Genomic DNA, 24,825 nt, shown 5'->3' on the forward strand with positions numbered 1-24,825 from the left:
TGTTTACACTGAGGTAGGCTATACAGTGGCCGAGAGCCCCCGGGAAGCTTTGGTCTAAAACTATTAAGAGATTGTACATTATGTCCCATGGCTTTGAAGTGAGGGCCTGAGAGACAGGCGAGGGACTCAGCGGGGCTGAGTGCAATAGCTGAAGATTGCTGCTGCTACTTCTGTCTTTATCAAAGGGGACCACTGCTGGAGCCCATCGTTGCTCCTGACACTCGCCGGCTACAAGGTTGCCGCATTACAAGATTGTGTACATTTTAATAACACTGCTAATTATGCAAGTTGGTTTCAGACAGTCTTGTCTGTCAAAAATCAAATGGGGCCTTTTAAAGAGAGCATAAAGAGCATGGTTAGCTGGGCTTGGATAATGATGGTGGTGAAACTGATGCGATTTGTCTAAGGAATTGGCTTCTTTTGAAGGAGATTGTGGAGAAAGAGAAGGAAACGCACAATATGCAGCAGAAAAATCATATCAGAAAAGAATGAGTAGGCCTGGTAATCATTATATAATGACTTGTACTTGTTCTGCTGTTTGAAAATTGAGCCTCCATCTGCGCCAATAGGTTATCCTTATACAAATGATACAATAACTAAACCTTATACAAATGTTCTAAGAACGTTGGACTGCTTAATTTCATGGTGCTGGATTGCATCAAGGAGGCGGTAACACAAACTAGCCTGATCATTCTCAAACGAATGCATTAAAATTCAATTTAGCATACAATGCATGCAAATTGGTGACTGGAATCTTTATCCACAATTTCACCCGTCGAGTAAAATATGTTGTGTGGTTAGTAGTAGTAGCAATGAGAAAACAACACGCTAAGTCAAAGGAGACTGGCAAAACAGACAGTTTAGGGGAAGGAGAATGCCTGGCTCTGTTTCCATGCCACAATGCTAACGGCTCTTGACTATGCTAATCTGGATGATACAAGACATTGTGACAGGCCTAGGGGCTCAGCTGAGTAAATGGTAGACGGGGAAAAGGGTTTAGTGATATAGCTACACGGGTAAGCATACAGTGTACCCCAGCACAGAGGGAGCAGGCTACCGTCTTCAGCCAATTATGCGCCTGTGCCAGGTGCAGGGGGATATCTAAAAGGCTATTGGTAACCATGCCTCTCTGATGTTCTTAATAGCTACTGCTGTACAGATCAACTCATAATAGGCACTAGATAGGCAGACATGGCTCCCTTTTCCTTCTCAGAGTGGATAGCAAATGAAAACGACATTGCTCCTGCCAAATTAATTTCCCAGACTAGGTCAGAGATCGCTGCTGCATATTCTGTAGTTTCCATGTGAGTCGACAAAGAAATGAGATATTCATATCTTGGATGATAAAAATGGACAGGCATCAGTCTGGTTCGATAGAAAAATGTAGCCTATTACTTTCTTTTATTTAAAAAGATATAAGGAGGAACTAGGAAGATATGTTAAAATATTATGATTAAGGAAAGGAAGCCTATAATCTGACTCATATTTGCCATTGAGAGGATTCAAAAGATAACATACATTTGAAGCAGACCATTTAGACTGGCACCATGTTTAATATATAGGAACACAATTGATACGTTTAGAGAAGGCTTTTGCCCCCCCCCCCAAAAAAAAAAACAAATCAGAAGAGTGTGAATACTAAGGCATCTGTGTTGGATCATGTAATGTTAAGACACTGTCTAGCCTTTATTTCAACAGCCAATTGCTGTTGTCGCCTCAACTAAAGTCTGTTTTCTCATATACAGTTGCCGTGCAAAAGTTTTCATACCCCTTGGATTTCTTCACATTTTGCGTTACAAAGTAGGATTAAATTGATTTTTGTTTTGTTTGTTTTCTAAAATTCTTTTTATTTTATTTTAATTTTACCCCTTTTTCTCCCCAATTTCGTGGTATCCAATTGTTGTAGTAGCTACTATCTTGTCTCATTGCTACAACTCCCGTACGGGCTCGGGAGAGACAAAGGTTGAAAGTCATGCAATAAACAATCCAACCAAGCCGCACTGCTTCTTAACACAGTGCGCATCCAACCCGGAAGCCAGCCGCACCAATGCGCCGGAGGAAACACCGTGCACCTGGCCACCTTGGCTAGCGCACACTGCGCACAGCCCGCCACAGGAGTCGCTGGTGCGCGATGAGACAAGGACACCCCTACTGACCAAGCCCTCCCTAACCCGGGCGACGCTAGGCCAATTGTGCGTCGCCCCACGGACCTCCCGGTCGCGGCCGGTTACGGACTCTGATGGCACAGCTGGCGCTGCAGTACAGCGCCCTTAACCACTGCGCCACCCGGGAGTTAATTGTATTTTTTGGTTCAACAATCTACTCAAAATACTGTAATGTCAAAGGGTCATAAAAATACTAACATTTTTTAAACGATTAGTTGAATCTGTGCTTGAAATTCAATACTTGATTGAGGGACCTTACAGATATTGTATGTATGGGAGGCAGAGGAATCATGGCAACCTCTATCATTTCACACAGAGTAAGTCCATGTAACTTATTATGTGATTTGTTAGGCCAAATTTTACTCCTGAACTAATGTAGGCTTGCCTGAACAAAGGGGCTGAATACTTATGCAAAGACTATATTTTAGTTATCTAATATGCATTAATCTAAAAAAGTATCTTATTTTTCTTCCCCTTTGACATTACGGTATTTTGAAATTAAATCAGTTTTAATCCCACTTTGTAACACAATAAAATGTGAAGTATGAATACTTTTGCAAAGCACTGTAAATGTTTTATGCATTTGAAAACCAGCTACAAAAATTATTTCACATATCCTTATTTATTTCAATGAGGTGCTATACAAGTACTCTGTAATACTTCTAATGGAATATCAGTGGTCAATGCAAAACCTTCGTCTGCATCGTAAATGCCAATCTCACCTTAATATTACGATTTTTAAAAAGGAAGTGTATGGACGTTAACAAGACTGAATATTGATCCAGCACATGTAAATCACCTCTCTCCAGAGACGCTGGGCAGAATTTAAAGTCAGTATTATGGCATTACAAAACACATCACAGGCAGCATCATATGTATTAAATACCAGCAACTCAATAAATAAAACACCAAGACAGCCACATACAGTACACCTAACCCATATGTACAATTCCACAGTAAAAAGGCCTTATACTCACTGCATGAGTAGTGTAGATGGGTTAGCTGACAACATCACAAAAACGATGTGCACGCTTCAACAAGTCAGCATGTTGTGATTCTGGATGGCGAGATTGCTAACAAGAATGACAAGAAACTACCATGTGGGGAATCGTAAGTGGCTCGTTTCATCTTGTTATTGACACCATGTCTTCTTTTGAGGTGTTTTTACTGATTTCATGTCATATAGTGTAATGAAACAGCAGGGAGCAGGCCTCGAACTCTCAACCTTCTGGCCCGAAGTCCAGTGCGCCATAAAAGCAGGCTAAAGCGGCAGAGTCGATATCCGCGTTTATAAACCCAGGGTCGTTACACTACTCCCTCCTTTCAAAGAGAGGGTCCTCGTGCTAGTTTGTGACTCAACTTCTTATAGGACCGCGCTCATCGGCCAAGCCCACGCACTGTCGTGGATGCAAGGTCCGATCACTTCTGACACCAATGTAATGAAACAGCAGGGAGCAGGTCTCGAACCCTCGACCTTCTAAGGCCGAAGTCCAGCGCGCTATCAACAAAAGCATGCTCCAGCGGCAGAGTCTATATCCGCGCTTATAAACCCAGGGTCGTTACAATAGCTAAAAATCACTAGCTAGCTAACCAACAACTATAACTATGTATTTGAGAGACAATAAGGGCTCATTGTGAAAATGTATTTACGTTGTCAATAAACATTGGAGACGAAATATAGTTTACATGTTGTCAATAAATCTAAGCCAAACCGTCTGTCTTGCCCCATAGTTGTGCAAGCCTCGGTTTTGTTGCTAAACAACCAACCCCTCTGTAGGACATAGCCTTGGCTAACTCATTGTGAGTGTGAATTAGCCTAACCTTTTAAAATTATCATTATCTATACTGAAAAAAAATGTAAATGCCACATGCAACAATTTCAATGATTTTACTAAATTACAGTTTATAGTTTCATCAACTGTCTGGGTGGCTGGTCTCAGACGATCTTGCAGGTGAAAAAGCTGGATGTGGAGGTCCTGGGCTCTGCATGGTTACACGCGGTCTGCGATCGTGAGGCCGATTAAACATACTGCCAAATTCTCAAAAATGTTGATTAGAAAAATGTCTCTGGCAACAGCTCTGGTTGACATTCCTGCAATTGCACGCTCCCTCAAAACTTGAGACATCTGTTTCATTGTGTTGTGTGACAAAACTGCACATTTTAGAGTGGCCTTTTATTGTCCCCCGCACAAGGTGCACCTGTGTAAGGATCATGGTTCTTGATATGCCACACCTGTCAGAAGGATGGATTATCTTGGCAAAGGAGAAATGCTCACTAGCAGAGATGTAAACAATTTTGTGCACAACATTTTAGAGAAATATGTTTTTGTGCATATTTTTCTTCTTCTTCTGGGATCTTTTATTTCAGCTCATGAAACATGGGACCAACACTTTACATGTTGCGTTTATATTTATGTTTGGTATAATAGCAAATAGGTGCCGAATGGCACATAATACTGTAGTTTACAGTGGGGTGTTCTAGCAAACAATCTCTTTATGTACAGTGTCTTCTGAAAGTATTCATACCCCTTGGCTTATTCCACATTTTGTTGTGTTACAGCACTGTCAAATTGGTTGATGATCCCTGCTAGACAACCATTTACAGGTTTTGCCATAGACTTTCAAGTAGATTTAAGTCAAAACAATAACTCGGCCACTCGGAAGATTCACCGTCTTCTTGATAAGCAACTCCAGTGTAGATTTGGCCTTGTGTTGTATGTTATTGTCCTGCTGAAAGGTGAAATAATCTCTCAGTGTCTGGTGGACAGCAGACTGAACCAAGTTTTCCTCTAGGATTTTGTCTGTGCTTAGCTCCATTTTTTTTTTTAAATCTTTTTTTTACTCCCCAGTCTTTAACAATTACAAGCATACCCATAACATGATGCAGCCACCACTATGCTTGAAAATATGGAGAGTGGTACACTGTAATGTGTTGTATTGGATTTGCAGCATCCAAAATCCAAAGTGTAATTAATAACTTCACCATGCTCAAAGGGATAATCAGTGTCTCATTTTTTTTCTTTACCCATCTACCACTATGTGCCCTTTTTTGCAAGGCATTGGAATATCTCCCTGTTCTTTGTGGTTGACTCTGTGTTTGAAATTCAATGCTCAACTGAGGGACCTTACAGATAATTGTATGTGTGTGGTAGAGATGAGATAGTCATTCAAAAATCATGTTAAAACACTATTATTGCACACAGAGTGAGTCCATGCAACTTATTATGTGACTTGTTAAGCACATTTTTACTCCTAAACTTATTTAAACTATTTGACTAAAGACATTTCAGCTTTTCATTTTTAGTTCATTTGTAAACATTTCAAAACACATTATTCCACTTTGACATTATGGGCTATTGTATGTAGGCCAGTGACCAAAGAATCTAAATGTAATCCATTTTAAATTCAGGCTGTAACACAACAACATTTGGAAAAGTCAAGGGCTATGAATGCTTTCTGAAGCCACTGTATATAGTTTTCAACGGTAAAATAGCTTATTTCTGTAGGCCTTTGAGTAGAATAGGACTAGTTCTTTACTATACCAGTGAGATTATTAGATTAAAGAAATGTAATAAATTGTCTATTCTTGTGTGAGTGGTGTTTAGTTTTGTATATTGTCATGGCTAGTGCAAAAACAAATTCCCTTTTAGGCCAAGACCCTTTTCTGCTGATACCTTTAAGAGGAAATGGAAGCTTCTGAAATGAAAGGCATGGGAGACTCTTTCTCCTTCCATTCGTCATGTGTGCTTTTTTGCACCTTCCTGAGGGAAAACAATCAATTTGACATGTAAAGGTCTGTTGCTTAATCCCCCTCAGCCCATTTGAATTAACAATACAGAACAAACAATTAAATGCCCTGTTGATGTACACAACACACACTTCAGGTAGTGGGTTTAGTAGAGATTAGGGCAAAGGAGAAGTTACTCAAATCCAGAAACTCCCAAGTGATAACATACATTGGAGCTAGTTCAGTGTAGTTTGCCCTCTCCCACTCTCTCTCCCTGGAGTGCAGAACTGAGAAAGCTGCAAAAATGGATGCAGACCTCACTCTGCTCTGTTGTCAGTGAATGCATCAGGATCTAAAAATAACACCCACCACCAGCCAATTGAGGGTAGATTTTGGCATTGGCGGTTAAGATGTCCATTTCACCAGCCATGTTGGCAGGTGGTCAGGGCTCCACAGTGCAAGCATTCCCTCGCATTTGTGAATAAAAATGGTAATTTATGATCACATTTATAGCAAAATAAAAAATGTAAAGTCTTTCTGACGTTTTGTTTCATAGCTAGTAAATGAATCGCACAAGGTCAAAGAACTACAAATCCTACATAGCCTATTCCACCCCGCACTGCAACACTGCCTGGCTGGGGGCGGTGCGCATGTGAAGAGCTCAGTAAAAGGTTAATTTTTAGAAGCGCTGTGCACAGGCATAAAAGTTGGTCTAATTTACTTGAAACGAAAGTCTACTGAAGTGAGACTTTGTCCTTGTGTTTCTTGGCTATTTACATTGTTAGATTCACAAGCTAGGTTGTTTTTCTATGTTTGAATTTTAACTGCTCGGGAAGAAAAGACACTTCTACTAGTTAGACTCAACCTCGCAGGTTACCTTACCATGGTAACCTCACTCCCTTAAAGGGGCAGGTGGAAATGTTTGTCTCATCTGTGATATTTTGGTTAAAAGACTCAGGTCACAAAAAATGTCATTCAACAATATACCACATTACTTCTTACTAGTAATAATTGTGTTGTTTTGTTACATTACAAAATATGCCATTGTGTGTGTTTTGTTGGTGTCTCTGACTGGCTGGTAGATTTTAAAATCTATTATTATTACCTGCAACAGTGGATGGTAGCCCAAAAAGTAAATTTTATGCCCTGGGAATGCATGATTTGCAAATCCACAAACTGTGGAAAACTTCATTGTTTTATTGAAAGCATACGGCCGAATTAGCTATTTTTGTCAAAAGTTCTATTGGTTTTGAGTCAGGAAATGTGTACTTTCCCACCTTAAATATTTGTGATGATTTTATATCGCCGACTGCCTCCAGAACTGCGCATGTGACCCCTCAAAAAAACAACCAAGAAGAAAGATGATGAACTGATGAAGAAAGAGTCACGAGTGAGGAGGAAGAGTAGCCTAATTGAACTCCTTGACAAGAGTCACTAGAGACTCAAAGCCACAAGAGGGAAGAACACATTTCAAACTTTGCTTTAGATGTGTTATTTATTTGAGCCAGAGTAGTCTATTCTGATGAAGAATTGGGGCAAATTGAACTTCAGACGGCATCCTCTGTTTTAGAAACCGAGGCAGCAATAGCAGCTGGGCCGGGGGCCCAATCCATCCCAGCAGAGAATTAGAATTCATGACTACAATTCTTACAGACATGGATGAGCTTATTGTTGATTTGGAGCAGTTAGTTTGCTTTCGCAACCACATGGATTTTTTGCTGACCACAAAAACTCTGGTGTCTTGTAAAGAAATCTGTATTCCAAAAAGGAATTGAAGACCTTATTCCAGCTGGGGCAAATGGACAATTATCCAACGAGTAAGTAGCTAAACTTTACTTTATTTTAATTTTACCTTCATTTAACTAGGCAAGTGAGTTAATTTTAAGAACAAATTCTTATTTTCAATGATGGCCTAGGAACAGTGGGTTAACTGCCTGTTCAGGGGCAGTACAACAGATTTGAACTTGCAACCTTCTGGTTACTAGTCCAACGCTCTAACCACTAGGCTACCCTGCCGCCGAATAATCTCTTATTATAAACCTCTATGTGGAGGTTAGTGGGTTTATGTTTTCACATTTGTCCAAAACACTATATAGCCTATGTTTATTTATCCAAATGTTTTTGAGATATTCTATTCTGCAATGTAAGGTGACACAGTCTATTGTCTCCTCAACCCCCCCTTTGTCATAAATACATGCTAACCTGTAGAGCACCTAGGCCTATATGTCTACATCAGTGGAGTCTTCTCAGAGGAAGAAGGGGAGGCCATCCTCCTTAGTTAATGTCATTTATACCATTAAAAATTCTATCATTTTTTTAGATAAAAATATAAATATATTAACGTCACCAAATAATTGATTAAAACACACTGTTTTGCAATGAATATCTACAGTAGCCTCAGCAGCACTCTGTAGGGTAACACCATAAGTGTAGCCGGAGGACAGATAACTTCTGTCCTCCTCTGGGTACATTGACTTCAATACAAAACCTAGGAGTTTCATGGTTCTCACACACTAAAAAAAAAAAAAAAAACTTTATTTAACTAGGTAAGTAACTTAAGAACAAATTCTTATTTTCAATGACGGCCTAGGAAAAGTGTGTTAACTGCCTTGTTCAGGGGCAGAATGACAGATTTTAACATTGTCACTTCGGGGATTCAATCTCGCAACCTTTCGGTTCCTAGTACAGTGCTCTAACCACTAGGGTACCTGCCACCTCTTCCATAGACTTACACAGTAATTATGATAACTTCCAGAGGAGTACTCCAACCAATCAGAGCACTTGCAGCATGAACTGACATGTTGTCCACCCAATCAAAAGATCAGAGAATTAATCTAATACTGAAAGCATAAGCTACAACTAGCTAGCACAGCATTGCATAAAATGTGGTGAGTAGTTGACTCAAAGAGAGAGAAATACAATAGTTGAACAGTTTTGAACTAATTAATTTCTTCCAAAATGAAGGAGAAGCAAGATAGCGAGAGAGAGCTATATTTGGTTGTATTTTTTTTTTAAACTGTTGACCTTCACTTAGCTAACAATGCAGATAGCTAGTTTAGCCTACTCAAACACCCGACTCAAATAGAGAGGGACGCTATGTTAGCTAGCTGGCTATGGCTCTGGAAAGCTCCCAAGTCAAGGTTTTGTTAATTTATTGCCACCAGGGCCCGCCGGTGTAACTGCATGAATGTAGAGGGTTTACTAACGTGTTAGTTCTAGTATCTATGTTGACTATGATTTGACAACGATGTAGGCTGTGTGTAGCATTAGTGCATTAGTGGTCATGATATGAAGGTTTGGCTTGGAAAGCTGATGTGATGCACTGAATTCCACAAGCGAAGGGAAAAGGTGAAAGGATAACAGCGTGTAGATAGTAGCGAGAAGGAATAATATATACAACGAGCATAGTGATCATGCTGTTTTCATGTGGCTGCTATGAAAGTGAACTGTGTTTGCGTGTGATCAGAGGTGTATTCATTCCGCCGATTCTGTTGAAAAACATTTCTTAAAACGGAAGCAAACGGAACGAAACAGGGATAAAAAGAACTAGATCAGCAAGATGTAGCCAAGAGTGTGCAAGGAGATATTGAATGTGTCACTGTCTGTCACTTTGATTACTCAAAATTCTCTCAACCTGTGCACCTACGTCGTAAACTTTCATTCATAGGCTAGGTTGTAGCAACCTCATGATGGGTATAGGGAAAATTTGAGCATCATGTAGTAGCCTAAACCTTTCGATATTACATTGAACTGGGTGAATGGAATAAGAATGACAGTCATCCAATATGTTGTAATAGAAATAAGGCCATTATCCTCCCTCATCTTAAACAGCACCGACCACCACTGGTCTGATAACACAATAAGAACACCTCAAACTCAAAGGATCAGGCTAGACTACATACCTCTGCACGCTTGCTTTGTCGCTTTCGCTTCTCAAACACGCTGTGTATTTTGGCACTGCGCCAGATCTACTCCATAGAAATACAGTAGTAACAGCTGTATCTATAAGTATCCTTCGGTTTTCTGTCCCCATCATTTCAGATTGCATATCTTGTTCCTATGAATAGTCGCTGAAGTGCTTGGTACACACACACAGCGATGTAAGGTTGGCTGCAGGAGTATGTAACCCACATTGTCTTTACTATTTCTAACTGCTACTAACCATCTTTTGCTTATCTTTTACCGGAAAACTGTGAAACTTCTTCCCTTGATTTCCTATATAAAGTGCAGCCAGGGGCCAAACACCAGCTTGCTCTTGCTGCCATCTCTTTTTCCACTTTGCATAATTAACTTTACCTGCGATAGTCCTAACTTTATCAACTTTCGCACCAGCTCCAAAATATTGTGACGTTTCTCTATAGCAGGGTCTCCCTCATGAGGGTGCCTACAAGTGCAGTTGTTACCTATTTTCGCTGCTGTGGCAGTCCGCTATATAAAATAATTGCACGTTTTAGGTGGAAAATTACATATTTCCAGACTCCAAACCGATAGTACTATTGACAAAAACAGCTAATTCGACCGTACACTTTCAAAGAAACTATGAATTTGTCCACAGATTTGTGAATCCTGCATTCACTGACAACGAAGCAGAGTGAGGCCTGCATAGTCACATGACCCGTTTTTGCAGCGGTCTCAGTTCTGCACTCCAGGGACAGAGTATGGAAACACTTGGGAGTTTTGGATATGGGATAAACTATTCCTTTAAAGGAGATTAAGAGTTACAGTATGTTTGTGCAGCTCCTAGTGGCTAGTTTTTAAACTACAACCTAGGGAAAGGGGATACTTAGTTGCATAACTGAATGCATTCAACCAAAACATGTCTTTCGCATTTAACCCAACCCCTCTGAATCAGAGAGGTGCGGATGGCTGCCTTAATCGACATCCACGTCATCGGAGCTCGGGGAGCAGAAAGGCAGATTTTTCCACCTTGCAGGCTCTAGAATTTGGACAAGCAACCTTTCGGTTACTGCCCCCACGCTCTAACTGCTAGGCTACCTGCCTATTCAACAGGAGGGCAAAAATAATTGGAATAAACAGGAGGCCACCTGTGGTTGCCTTCATACACAACCACAAATTCAGAAACACAGCTTATCAACACATAAGCCTACCTGATTTTGGCTGTCTGATTTCACCTCCTTCTGTTGTGCATGTGCCCTCAGGTACGAGCCCTGTTTGGCTGCGTTGATCCCAAGTGTCACTCTGTTGCGTTCAATAATGTCCTCCCTTGGTATGTCTGGCTTTCTGCTGGACAAGTGCCGCGAACCCTTTGATTTAGAGGACATCGGATTCTGTAACTGTTTCTCGGCCACTGTCCCACTACCCTGTCCGTACTGCTCTTGATTGTAGTAAATCTGAAAAGCTCTATCATTTCTGTCATGTGTCTCCCTGTAACGGTCTTCCAGGTCAGGAAAGCTAGCTTGGATTTCACCACCAGTGGCATTGGTTGGATTCCTCACACCTCGGTTGGCCTTGACTCTCTGGTGTAGGTTTCTTTCCATGGCTTTTTCAGATGGCACACCAGGACTTGGGTGGGTGGACTCTGGCAAGCTATCCCCTATAACTTGGTTCTGATGAAGGTGGTAGGAAAATGCAGGTGAAACCTCTCTGATAACTTGATTCTGCAGTGGGGGGAGGTGGTAAGACGTTAGGGGGTGTTTAGATTGAAGTTCGTTACTTGTGATTTCTGGAGTCATACTCTCTGCAAGAGCTGGACTGCAGGAAAATATGTATCTGTATCCTCCACTCCCTGAAAGCTCCTGTCCTCTCTCTCTATGGCGCTCCTCAGATTGTTCATCCGAGTTGTAGAATTCTTCCTCGAGGGGAAGTGGTGGGGTCATCTTGTCAAACTGTCGAGCTCCCTCAAGATTAGTCCTCCAGTTGGGATCGTAGCGCAATTCTGCGTAGGTGTCATCGTAGTGCATCTGTCTGCAAAGTTTGAGAATAGAGGCGTTAGTAGAACATTTACATGACTAGTGGAATTTTCATTTTCTTTAGTGACCAACCTAAATCAGAATACTATAATGGGAAAGACCAATGTGAATGATTAAAACATCATAAAAAGGTACAATAGGCTGGCCTATGATGAAATAAAATATATTGCAAGAAATGGAAGATCCTATTATTGTCATTGAATACAAAAGTATTAGGACCAAGTAGGCCTCCATTCCTGAAAATAAAGATTTTACGAAGAACCCAACAAGCTTTGAGAGGTCAGCAGTACAATAGCTGTTACTGTACACCTCAACAATACTGATGGTGTCCTTAAACAATGAGAGTGAGTCCTTCTTTGAACAGACAAGCCGCTGTTCCAAATTGAATTTGACATCAGCACATTATTTGCCTGTATTTATACGTAATCTTCATATTTTCATCTCCTTATCCAATAATGAGGGAGTGCCTGAAGACTACTACTGGCGAATGGTTCACAAATGGGAATTTTCAGCTTAGAAAATGGACTGAAATTGCTACCTAATGTGCCCCTTCTAACGGGGATGAAAAGATCTCATTAAAATAATTAGCAGAGTGCCTCTTTGTTGTGCTGCTTGGCGGACGAGGGGAAGCGTACTCCTCATCTCATGATGCCCCTGCCCGGGGCTGCCTAGGTGTAGGGCACTTCACTCAATGAGGCCAAAAGGGTAAGGGATGGCTCAGTAATGACTGGAGAAGCTGGAGAATTTATTATGGATACAACACAGCTGGGCGACGTCTTCTTTACCGTGCACAAAACAACACCCATAGGCTATTATATGGTAGTCGAGATAATGACCAAACACGCAACAAAATGTACTCAGTTGATTTCAAGAAACAGTGTAAGAATAAAAACTGAACTGTGGGGGAAGTAAAAAGAGATTATGGAAAATGTTCAAACGTGTTTCTTTATCAGCATTCAAAAGAAATCACGAGGTAAACAGAAAGATATTGCACTGGATGAATAGAGGTGCTTGAATGGGGACATTCATTGATTGAATGACGAGTAGGCTATACATGGGTGTGAAATGCCCACTGTTGTGAATGTGGACGCCCGGCTTTGAGGACAGAGCCGATCAATGAGACTATGACGCTGGGAAATTGGGACTGTTCTCAGGGCAGACAATCTGAAATGGACCCTTTTGTGAGTATCTGCCATGGTCATTTTCACTGAAACAATGTGTGCCTACGTGGTGAAGTGGATCTTCATTTGGCGGGCATCAATTTGCCCGGAACCAACAATGAGAGAATAGCCCCTCTCTGTTTAGGGTGAAATTATTATTGCGAGGTCAGTGAGGAAACAGTTCCAGTAGATGGGGAGAGTGAAAAACAGATGTGGGGGTCCTCTCTTCAGATTCCTGCATCAGAGAGGTCTCTGGCATGTTGACAATGAAGAGCTGGCCAGTTAATGGACAGCAGAGTGACCACTTATTGTGATAACCTCCAACAAAATTTAAATCTAATTTGCCTTAAATGAAGGCAGTTACTCGGAAAGTACCTAAATTAGCCTGACACGTCTGCTGACAGCTCAATTAATTTGCCAATGCGTGCATCAGGCTCAATTATTGGCCTTGTTCCATTGTTGAGTGAAGAATGAACGCTATTCATCTTTTATCTTCCATGTGCTGTTTAGTGAGAAAAATGCTTTATTGTTGCAGGAGTTTTGCATATAACATTTTACATAAGCACTGTATTATAATCTTCATTTTGATTAATTTGTGTACTTGAAAACAGTATTTTCAAATGCAATAAACAGATTAGACCTAATTAAAAGTGAGGCACTAATTTGCCTAAAGTAAATAGCGCAACAATGATATAATTCACTTGAATTGTTCTGTTCAGAAAAGCAAAATAAAAAGTGGAATGCCTTGGCTCATTTGAAAACAATCACAGTTGGTTGTAACATAATTATCAATAAATAATGCCCTGTAGGCCTACTTCCCCTGTAGCCTATTTGTATTTTGGACACTTCTGATTATGATTTAGTGTACAACATAACATGTTCCAGTAAAGATTTGAATAAATAGCACATCTAGTTTAACTGAAATCTGATCAGCTTGTTCAAATATTACAACGGGAAAAAATACATGTTTACACTAATGTTATAGGCTATACTACCCTTTGAGATGCACAACCATAGTGAAGAAGACAAATAAGTTTGAGGTGCCACTTATGATCTACTACTGCCACCTACTGACCAAACTGAAAATGTCTTAAAGTCTACTTTGGGAAAATATACTGAACAAAAATATCAATGCAAGCAACATGATAAGTGTTGGTCCAATGTTTCATGAACTGAAATAAATTATCCCTGAAAATGTCCATATGCAGAAAAAGTGTAGTTCTCTTAAATATTGTACACAAATTTGTTTACATCCATGTTAGTGAGCATTTCTCCTTTGCCAAGATAATCCATCCACATCACAGGTGGAATATCAAGAAGCTGATTAAACAACATGATCATTACACAGGTGCCCTTGTACTGGGGACAATAAAAGGCCACTCTAAAATGTGCAGTTTTGTCACACAACACAATGCCACAGATGTCTCAAGTTGAGGGAGCATGCAATTGGCATGCTGACTGCAGGAATGTCCACCAGAGCTGTTGCCAGAGAATTTAATGTCAATTTCTCCACCATAAGCTGCCTCCAATGTTGTTTTAGAGAATTTGGCCGTATGTCCAATTGGCCTCACAACCGCAGACCACATGTAACCACGCCAGCCCAGGATCTCCACATCCGGCTTCTTCACCTGCGGGATCGTCTAAGACCAGCCACCCAGACAGCTGATGAAACTGTGGGATGGCACAACCAAAGAATTTCTGCACAAACTGTCACAAACCATCTCAGGGAAATTCATCTGCATGCTTGTCGTCCTCCCCAGGGTCATGACCTGACTGCAGTGCGGCGTCGTAACCGACTTCAGCTAAATGCTCACCTTAAATGGCCACTACCACGCTGGAGAAGTGTACTCTTCACAGATGAATCCCAGTTTCAACTATACCAGGCAGATGGCGTGTATTCCGTCGTGTGGGAAAGCGGTTTGCGTATGTCACTGTTGTGAACAGAGTGCCCCATGATGGCGGTGAGGTTATGGTATGGGCAGGCATAAGCTACGAACAACAAACACAATTGCATTTTATCGATGGCAATTTTAATGCAGAGATACAGTGACAAGATCCTGTCGTGCCATTCATCCGCCGCCATCCCCTCATGTTTCAGCATGTTAATGCTCGCAAGGTTTTGTACACAATTATTGGAAGCTAAAAATGTCCCAGTTCTTCCATGGCCTGTGTACTCAAGACATGTCACCCATTGAGCATGTTTGTGATGCTCTGGATTGACGTGTACAACAGCGTGTTCCAGTTCCCCCCAATATCCAGCAACTTTACACAGCCATGGAAGAGTAGTGGGACACATTTCACAGGCCACAATCAACAGCCTGATCAAGTCTATGCAAAGGAGATGTGTTGCGCTGCATGAGGAAAATGGTGGTCACACCAGATACTGACTGGTTTTCTGATCCATGGCCCTACCTTTTTTAAAGGAATCTGTGACCACAGATGTATATGTGCATTCCCAGTCATGTGAAATCCATAGATTAGGGCCTAAGGAATTCATTTTAATTGACTGATTTCCTTATATGAACTGTAACTCAGATCTATGAAATTGTTGCATGCTGCATTTATATTTCTGTTCAGTGTATAAGATAACAATGTTTAGGCCTATTTCCAGTGATGTGAATGCCTACTTGACATTATGCATCTACACCGGTCACAGTAACTGTAGGCCTATTTCCAATGGCTGAGAATCTGTCAGGATCCATCCCATGCATAATAGAATTTGGATGAACTTGGCAGATTGACTGAATCTCTTTGGCAGACCATTTATGAATGGTGTTTTTGCCTCTTTGTATCTGCATCATGAGACAAATATTTATGTCCTGCTTTGTAAATACATTTTGAACATTAGACACATTTGTTGAAGAGTCACATTGATATTCAGCACAATGTCTTATGAGAAATCTATTTTTTTACCCCTTCTAGATCGCAAACCTATTTACTTTTCATTCTCCTACACAGACGGTTATCGTAACAGTATTAAGTATAGGCTGAGTCATGCAAAAAATGTGAACAACATGGTTCAAGACTTGATTTCTACACTATTGTTTGATGTGGCAGATGAAAATGGTCCTCACAAAGCTATTACATGAGTTGCAAGTGTATTGTGTAGGCCTACTTTGGTTGTTTTTATATGTAGGCCTACTTCCATGCAGTAGTACAGGGCACTCTAGTTTTCAGTTTGCTTAGGTTACGATGACAGTATAACCATCACCATATAGCAGTGGTGATAAAGCAAAGGTTTAGGGCCTACCTGGACACCTCTTTGTCTCTGCTCTGCTGCTGGATGTTCTTTTTGTTCTGCCTGGGTGCTGATACCTCGAGACTATCATAGACATGAAGTTCCCCCTCATCTAGACATGAGCCATCTGTGTCTTCCTCTTGGGGTTGTGTCATTTTCTGGTCACCAGACTCAACACCAATTCGCCTCTGAAGCTCAAGCTGATAGTCCCTCTCCTGGACCAAGCTCTCTGTGTCCGATTCAGCGGCGTCCCACAGGCTTAAACCAACCTCTGGTTTTAGTGGACAGGGTTTCCTGTGTTCATCCTTTATTCTGACATAGGTCTTTCCGTGCTCAGGTCCCTTTTTACCTTCCATTTTGTACTGCTGTGCTGAGGAAAAAGTTGAGAGCTTGGTTGTAGTTGAACTGTCACTGTCAGTATGCTGCTTTCATTACAGTACAGTAGGTGTGCACAGATGTTTACTTTACCTATGGCTGCTTGTTCACTTCTTGAAAAACCTCTGTATCAAAAAGCTAAATGACATATTCAGAATAGAATATTCGCGATATTTTCACACATTTCTTAGGCTTAGCTGCTAACGCTAGCTGTCAGAAGCGGACATTGCCTTCAACTTTACTTGTTGTGGAGAATTAGTTAGCAAACTCAACACTTTGTTCAGAACCTTGAAAATAACAGAGGACTACTATCTAACCTTACCTCTGTAGCACATTTTTCGCACGTGTTGACAAATTGTAACGTTTGAAGTTTTGCCAGCCATGTTAATAGATAACTTAGGGAAGAAAGAAAGAGCGATAACACACAGCAAGCTCCCAATGCTTTCGCACAACACTGGGACATAAAAAAAATCACAATGAGACATCATCACACGAAGTGTGCCCGACGGCCGAATTTAGGGTGTCTGGCTCATGAACTAACGTTAGCCTATACTATCATTTGATTCTCTAATTAAACGTGTCACTTTATGTTGACTACTGAACTGGGTTTGCTTTGCTCCGATTCTTGCTCCCCTAGGCAACAACCACCAACAACTATGGTTTGCTTGTCTATCTAAAACGGTTTAGACAGTTTATTAGCGTGAGAGAAAATGTTAAAAGCTGAGAGACGCTGGTAATTATCGACTGGTTTATACAATGTCAAAAGACACTCACCAATGTTATTCTCCAATTCTGAAGAAAGGCAACCATGGAAACGAACGGACGCGTACAGACAGTGATTTGCGCCTGCGCATGGGGTATTGGAGGCTTTGCAGGGCATCCAATTATGCGTATATTAAAATGACTGGACCAATTGACCCTTCACTAAGACGTGTCCTCTGAGACATGCAGCCCAGAGGGAAAAAGTTGTAAAGATAGAAGAGAAGCATGGATAAAACGCAAAGGATGATTTGGGCCCAGTGGGAGTGACATTTTTTGAAAAATTTTCCCTTTCGTTTGGCTGATCCATATGTAGTCTCAGGCCGGGTAGAAAATACATTGGGTACTATTAAAATCGGTGAAAGCAGTTCAAAGTGGACTTCAAATCACATTTTATTTGTCACGTGCGCTGAATACAACCGGTGTAGGCACCTTACCGTGAAATGCTTACTTTTTTTCGCACCATTGGTTAGAGCCTTTAAGTAAGCATTTCACTGTAAGGTTGTTGTATACTTAACCTGCTGTATTCGGCGCACGTGACAAATAAACGTTGATTTGATTTAACCAACAATGCAGTTCAATAAATTTACTAAATAAACTAAAGTCGATTTTTTTTTAATCAAAAAGTAACACAAGAAAATTACATAACAATAGCAAGGCTGTATACAGGTGGTACCTATACCGAGTCAATGTGTGGGGGTACAGGTTAGTCGAAGTAATTTGTGTGGGGGTACAGGTTAGTCGAAGTAATTTGACTATGCATAGCTAATAAACAGCGAGTAGCACAGTGTAAAAGAAAGCGAAGGGGGTCAATGTAAATAGTCTGGTTATGGCTTGGGGGTAGAACCTGTTAAAGAGCCTTTTGGTGCTAGACTTGGCGCTCCGGTACCGCTTGCCGTGCGGTAGCAGAGAGAACAGTCTATGGCTTGGGTGACTGGAGGTTTCAACCATTTTTTGGGTCTTCCTCTGACACCGCCAAGTATATAGGTCCTAGATGTCAGGAAGGTTAGCCCCAGTGATGTACTGGGCCATACTCACTACCCTCTGTAGAGCCTTACGGTCAGATGCCGAGCAGTTGCCAAACCAGGTAATGATGCAGGATGCTCTCGACGGTGGAGCTGGATAACTTTTTGATGATCTGGGGACCAATGCCAAATCTTATCAGTCTCGTGAGGGGAGAAAGTGTTGTTGTGCCCTCTTCACAACTGTCTTGGTGTGTTTGGACCAGTTGGTGATGAGGACACCAAGGAACTTGAAACTCTCAACCCACTCCACTTCATCCTGTTAATGGCCTGTTCGGCCCTCCTTTTCCTATAGTCCACAATCTGCTCCTGTGATGATTTTCTGTGTTTCTTCCGTCCAGAGGGAGGGGGCGCTTAGTGTAACGCGACTAAGGACAAGACCTGTAACTTGCTTTGCTCTCCGGAGCAGGGTGCCTTTGAAAGGTGTGATTACTGGGGTGGCGTTAATTGTTGAGGTGGAACAACTGAAATGGAAATTCCCTCTGATGGTTGCCGTTTGGTGTGACGCAGACCTGGTGGCGAGTGTGGTGAAACCAAGAAGACTTTGTCTGTCCTTTTGAGTTTTGAATATTTACCTGATAAAGTAATGTTAGGATATATCAGTTATCCAGTGAGAGCCTTTGTGCCGAACCCACTAAGGTGTTTCATATGACAATTCCGAGATGTCAGAAGTGTGCAGGAGGGCATGGGACAAAGGAATGTGTAGTATTGGTGGAAAATGCGGTGTGTCAATTGTGGGGGCAGCTCCATAGAATGTTGCTATTTAGCAGCATTGATTGGACTACGTTGATTTTGGTATCTTTAAGTTTGTTTTCAATGTATTACACTAAGCATACAGTCTTGTTGTTATGATAATGTTTACATTTTTAAACGGTGCTGGAATAGCAGAGGCAGTGCTCCTGTTGTCTTTGTGCTGACTTGAGGTGTGGTTCTAAAATCAGTAGTTGTTATTAGTAAATGGTCAAAAACATTAACTTGCTTGACCATGCTGTAGGTCATATAATTGTTTGTTACATGCGATATTTGCATTGTAGACTTTACTGGGCAGATGTTGCTCTCTGGTTTTGTGATGAAACTTTTTGTTATCTCAGCCTTCTTATACATTTTTGTTGTCTCTGCCTTCTTACATATCACAGTGGCGTAGAGGAAACTTGACTTACCCACTGATTTTACCCACGCACTGCTACTGTACAGAAGAGTTACAAGGTGTGTTGAATGAAAGAGTCCCGGCAAACATACAGTGCATTCGGAAAGTATTCAGACCACTTGACTTTTTCAAAACGGTTTCAACAGTTTTTTCCCCTCATGAATCTACACCTAATACCCAATAATGACAAAGCAAAAACAGGTTTTTAGACGTTTTTGCAATTGTATTGAAAATAAAAAAAACTGAAATATCACATTTACATAAACATTCAGACCCGTTACTCAGTACTTTGTTGAAGCACCTTTGGCAACGATTACAGCGTAGCGTCTTCTTGGGTATGACGCTACAAGCTTGGCACACCTGTATTTGGGGAGTTTCTCCCATTCTTCGCTGCAGATCCTCTCAAACTCTGTCAGTTTTGATAGGGAGTGTTGCTGCACAGCTATTTTCAGGTCTCTCCAGAGATTTTCAATCGGGTTCAAGTCCTGGCTCTGTCTGGGCCACTCAAGGACATTCAGAGACTTGTCCCGAAGCCACTCCTGCATTGTCTTGGCAGTGTGCTCCAGAGTGTGTGGTCGTTGTCCTGTTGGAAGGTGAACCTTCACCCCAGTCTGAGGTCCTGAACACTCTGGAGCAGGTTTTCATCAAGGATCTCTCTGTACATTGCTCCATTCATCTTTCCCTTGATCCTGACTAGTCTCGCAGTCCCTGCCGCTGAACAACATCCCCATAGCATGATGCTGCCACCACCATGCTTAACCTAAGGATGCTGCCAGGTTTCTTTCAGACGTGACGCTGGGCATTCAGTCCAAATAGTTCAATCTTGGTTCCATCAGACCAGAGAATCTTGTTTCTCATGGTCTGAGTCCTTTGGGTGCCTTTTCCTAAACTCTAAGCGGACTGTCATGTGTCTTTTACTGAAGAGTGGCTTCCCTCTGGCCACTCTACCATAAAGGTGTTACAGAGATGGTTGTCCTTCTGGAAGGTTCTCCCATCTCCACAGAGGAATTTTGGAGCTCTGTCAGAGTGATCATCGGGTTCTTGGTCACCTCCCTGACCAAGGCCCTTCTCCCCCAATTGCTCAGTTTGTCTAGGCGGCCAGTTCTAGGAAGAGTCTTGGTGGTTCCAGACTTCTTCTATTTAAGAAGCATGAAGGCCACTGTGTTCCTGGGGACCTACAATGCTGAATAAATTTGTTGGTATCCTTCCCCAGATCTGCGCCTCGACACAATCCTGTCTCAGAGCTGTACTTTCAATTCCTTCGACCTCATGGCTTGATTTTTACTGTGACATTTACTGTGACATCAACAGGTGTGTGCAGGTGTGTGCCTTTCCAAATCTCCAAATATCCAATCAATTGAATTTACCACAGGTGGACTCCAAGTTGTATAAACATCTCAAGGATGATCGATGGAAACAGGATGCACCTGAGCTCAATTTTGAGTCTCATAGCAAAGGGTCTAAAAAATTGTATTAAAAAAAAAACAGAAATACCTTATTTATTTGTTTTTTATTTGTAATACATTTGCAGAAATATCTGAACCTGTTTTTCGCTTTGTCATTATGGGGTATTATGTGTAGATTGATGAGGAAAATGTTTTATTTAATCAATTTTAGAACAAGGCTGTAACATAACAAAATGTGTGAAAAGTGAAGGGGTCTGAATACTTCCCGAAAGCACTGTAGGCCTGGTGTAGGATCAGTTATTGTCAAAGTAGTGGAATGGGGTGGTAATTATTTAAATTGAGTTGCCTCCTCTGTAATTCCACTGCCCCCTAAAAAATCAAATTGTTGCCGAATGTGAAAATGTAGATTTTCAGCTCGATCCTGATATTCTAAGAATTGATTGGGGTTGGGCCAGCCCGGGTTTATGATTTGCCCAATATTGTAGCCTCTAGAGACCAACTCGTGGCAGTTGCTGTGGTGCGAGAGAGAAGCATGTCTGTATCTCTTACAGAACCAGTGGCGTCCCGCCATTTTTGTTGTTTTGCCTGTTATTTTGGCATTAATACGTGTCACATATCAGTTTGCAAACAATGTAAAAATGTTAAATATATAATTGAGTTAATAAAGCCACGTACAAACATGGTCTCTTTTTTGCTTTCTTGAGTAAGCCAGCTGCAAAATGCAGGTGTTTCAGCCTAGGTCAGTGCTTTCTGTGGTGGTGTGACAGCCAGCGGAAAATATGGAGCATAGGGGTTGGTAATGTTGTCTAGTTGTGCCGTGACTGGCTCAGTGTTCTGTCACTCATGGGGACTCAGCGCCGCAAAATCTACAGGGAGAGCTCAAAAATCCAAGTCCCTTGGGTGCTGCCATGGAGTTACATTAGAAGTGCACATCCAAGAAGGCTCAAGCTCATTGGCCACAGATAGAATTACGTCAAATCACGTTATATCTACCATAACTTTGATTGGACTGATCATGTCATCATCATACTTTCAAAATCTTAGCTATCAAGCTAGCAGTCATCATCATGAATCAAGTCGATAATCTACTGGCAAATATTTTCAATCCTTGACATATGAAGAGAAATAATGAAGAGAAATTATAGATAAAACATATCGGTGCTCATCGGTCATTGAACATAAACATTACACAACAAGTTGGAAATCACAAATTCAACAATAAGTGGTTTGGAAGGAATCAGTGGCTAACTGCAAGTATTGCAAAGCAATCCGTAGCCTGCTATTCAGTGGAGTGGGTGTGTGGTCCAAGTCTAGGCTTAAGGATCTATTTTCTAAGCTTAAAAGGATAAACATTCAATATTGGCCATGCTGTCAATCCAGCATGACTTCTGCCGCGTCAAAACTCGAAACTGGGAAATCTCAGACTTCAGTGAGTTCAAGACATCTGGGAACTCAGGGATAAAAATAGCTTTGACTGGGTAAATACATTTTGAACAGTCATCCAACTCATTTTGAACAGTCATCCAACTCGGAATTGCAAGTCGGGAACTTGGGCCTATTTCTAGAGCTCCGACCTGAAGATCACTGACATCATGATTCAACCTTTTTTTCAGAGTTCCCAGTTGTCTTGAAAGCAACATAAATCCAGAGATTGCCAGACTTTGATGACGAAGTTTGATGCCCACAAAAGACAACGAGGGGAGTCCAGAAATGTCTTGTATGCTGCTGAATAAATTATGTAATATGCCAGAGATATACACTACTGTTCAAAAGTTTGTGGTCACTTAGAAATGTCCTTGTTTTTTAAAGAAAAGCACATTTTTGTCCATTAAAATAACATCAGAATGATCTGAAATACAGTGTAGACATTGTTAATGTTGTAAATGACTATTGTAGCTGGAAATGGATGATTTTGTAGCCTATAGATTCAGAGATTGTTTGTTGTATGTAGGTGTGTTATTTTTTCTGGTGTGCGACAGGTTTTGCACCCTATTATGTTATTTTTGTATACTTTGGTTTTCTGAGGTTTTTTGAATGTTTATTAAACAGCTCCATTTTTACCAAGTTCATTCTCCTGCGCCTGACTTCCCTGTCACCAGCACGCACCACATTACAGTTATACTAACTAAATCTTTATTCACTTGTTAATAAGGGAGCAAGTTCACTACATGCAAACACAGTCAATAGCGTGAGAGCTCAAATAATACAAAGATGCAAGGGGTTTATATAGAAACACAAAACTGCTTAGTCATGGTTGGTTCCACCCCTCCCTGGCAGAGCAGGGCATCATAAGCTACATTGTTTTCTTATTGTGGCCAGGTGTATCAGGTGTGAGGTCATAGCGGACAAACAAGTGATAACAGCAGTTAAGTTTACTCCCTTCTCTACCAAGCTAGCCTCCGGTCTCTTCGATCTCCCCACAGCTGTGCCCTTGAAAGATAGTAAAATAACAGAAGGGGCTGAAGAACTGTGGTCACTTCTCAGCTGCTCTTTGTCTTATGCCGTGTGACCAGGTTACTCAGAAGCAAAGAGAAATTTAAACATTACAGGTCTATCTGTTCCTCAAGCTTATCTCTATCCTATGTACTTGACTACACACCTAGAACAGTTGCTGGGAGTGAGTGTGGAAGAGATGAACCATCCTTTCTCAGAAGCATAGCATTGGCACTAAAGAAATGTATCTTACTATTGTTAAGCATTTTAATGAACTATTAATATTAAACAAAGCAGGTAAATACGTTGCTTTTCTCTCACAGTGTACATGGAGAATACTGTAAGAACGACCCATGTTCTGAATTCTGTCGCTGTACATTTCAAAAGTGCTGAACTAATAGTTATAATGACTACTTCCGTCTTATCTCACTTAATGTTTTAATCAAAATCACGGAATGCCTCTTATCCACTCGTCGTCCCCTTATGCCATAGTTTGTACATCTCAATTGTCAGTAGAAACCACATTTGTTTAAGCAAGTCAGCCATAACAGTTATATTTTTTTAAGGCAGTAAATGAGTTAGAATGAACTGTTTCGCTGCCAGACAAGGCTCCGCTGATAGCGGAGATGTAGCAGTGGTAAGGTGTTGGGACTGCTGTTGGGACAGCTTTATGTAGGCCCTAACAGTTTGGCACTGTTTGTCACCGTTATAGTGCAGTTAATGTATTGTTTAGTGTTGTGGCTTTTTTTTTTGCCCCACCAAGATTTACATGCTAAAATAGCCACTGCACAGAACCAGAATGAGATTCCCTTTCTCTGATATCTTTCCCTTTCTCTGCTCTGATACACATGAGCCTGCAACTACCATCTCTCCAGAGTTATACTTCATCATTTATTTCCTGATAGAATCATAGCCATGGGAGGGTGCTGGTAGTGCTGCAGCCTCCTTGAAAAATTGAAATACATTTGCCAAAGTTATAGAATTACTACCCTCTGTTCAGAAATAAATACAATTATTCAGAATACTACACTAAGAGTAGGCCTATAATTTAACCGCAGAAGATCAATAGCTTTAAAAAAAAAATACATGTATAGCCTAGCTGTGGATTGAGTGTAGCGCAATCACAAGGCATTGCCTACAGTCGGGAACTTGTGGAAAATCTGTCAGCGAACAGCATGCAGCCAAAACAGGCCTTTTTTCAATATTTCAAATACAATCATGGGATAGCACAAAACAAAAATACTTATCTGTCTGAAGGCTACGAAAAATATTTGATCAACTTCCAAATAGGCCTATTGAGTGAACAGTACTGTTTTTACAATCTAAAACGAGAGAGAATAGGATTTTTGCACGAGCGCATTGACCATATCTGGTGAGTGAGCTGCACATCATTGGGTAAGTAATTGAAACTGGAAATATTTTTTAGGACTATATTTTCCTCATATTGTACAATTTGTGTGTCT

The 24,825-nt window shown here is 41.1% G+C and overlaps 1 protein-coding gene across 1 annotated transcript in view; it reads right to left on the reverse strand.

Moving 5' to 3' along the window:
* The window catches only part of jhy (junctional cadherin complex regulator), a 34,347-nt gene extending 17,771 nt beyond the window's left edge, over positions 1 to 16,576 (reverse strand). Inside the window, exons 1-2 of the mRNA XM_046291641.1 lie at positions 16,233 to 16,576; positions 11,001 to 11,817 (exon numbers count right to left, since the gene is read on the reverse strand). Of these exons, the coding sequence (XP_046147597.1) occupies positions 11,001 to 11,817; positions 16,233 to 16,576 (1,161 nt within the window). The remainder of the gene's footprint in view (positions 1 to 11,000; positions 11,818 to 16,232) is intronic.
* Positions 16,577 to 24,825: the final 8,249 nt, after the last annotated feature.

The sequence above is a fragment of the Oncorhynchus gorbuscha genome, linkage group LG02, assembly GCF_021184085.1.
Source record: "Oncorhynchus gorbuscha isolate QuinsamMale2020 ecotype Even-year linkage group LG02, OgorEven_v1.0, whole genome shotgun sequence".
In the NCBI taxonomy this organism is placed as follows: domain Eukaryota; kingdom Metazoa; phylum Chordata; class Actinopteri; order Salmoniformes; family Salmonidae; genus Oncorhynchus; species Oncorhynchus gorbuscha.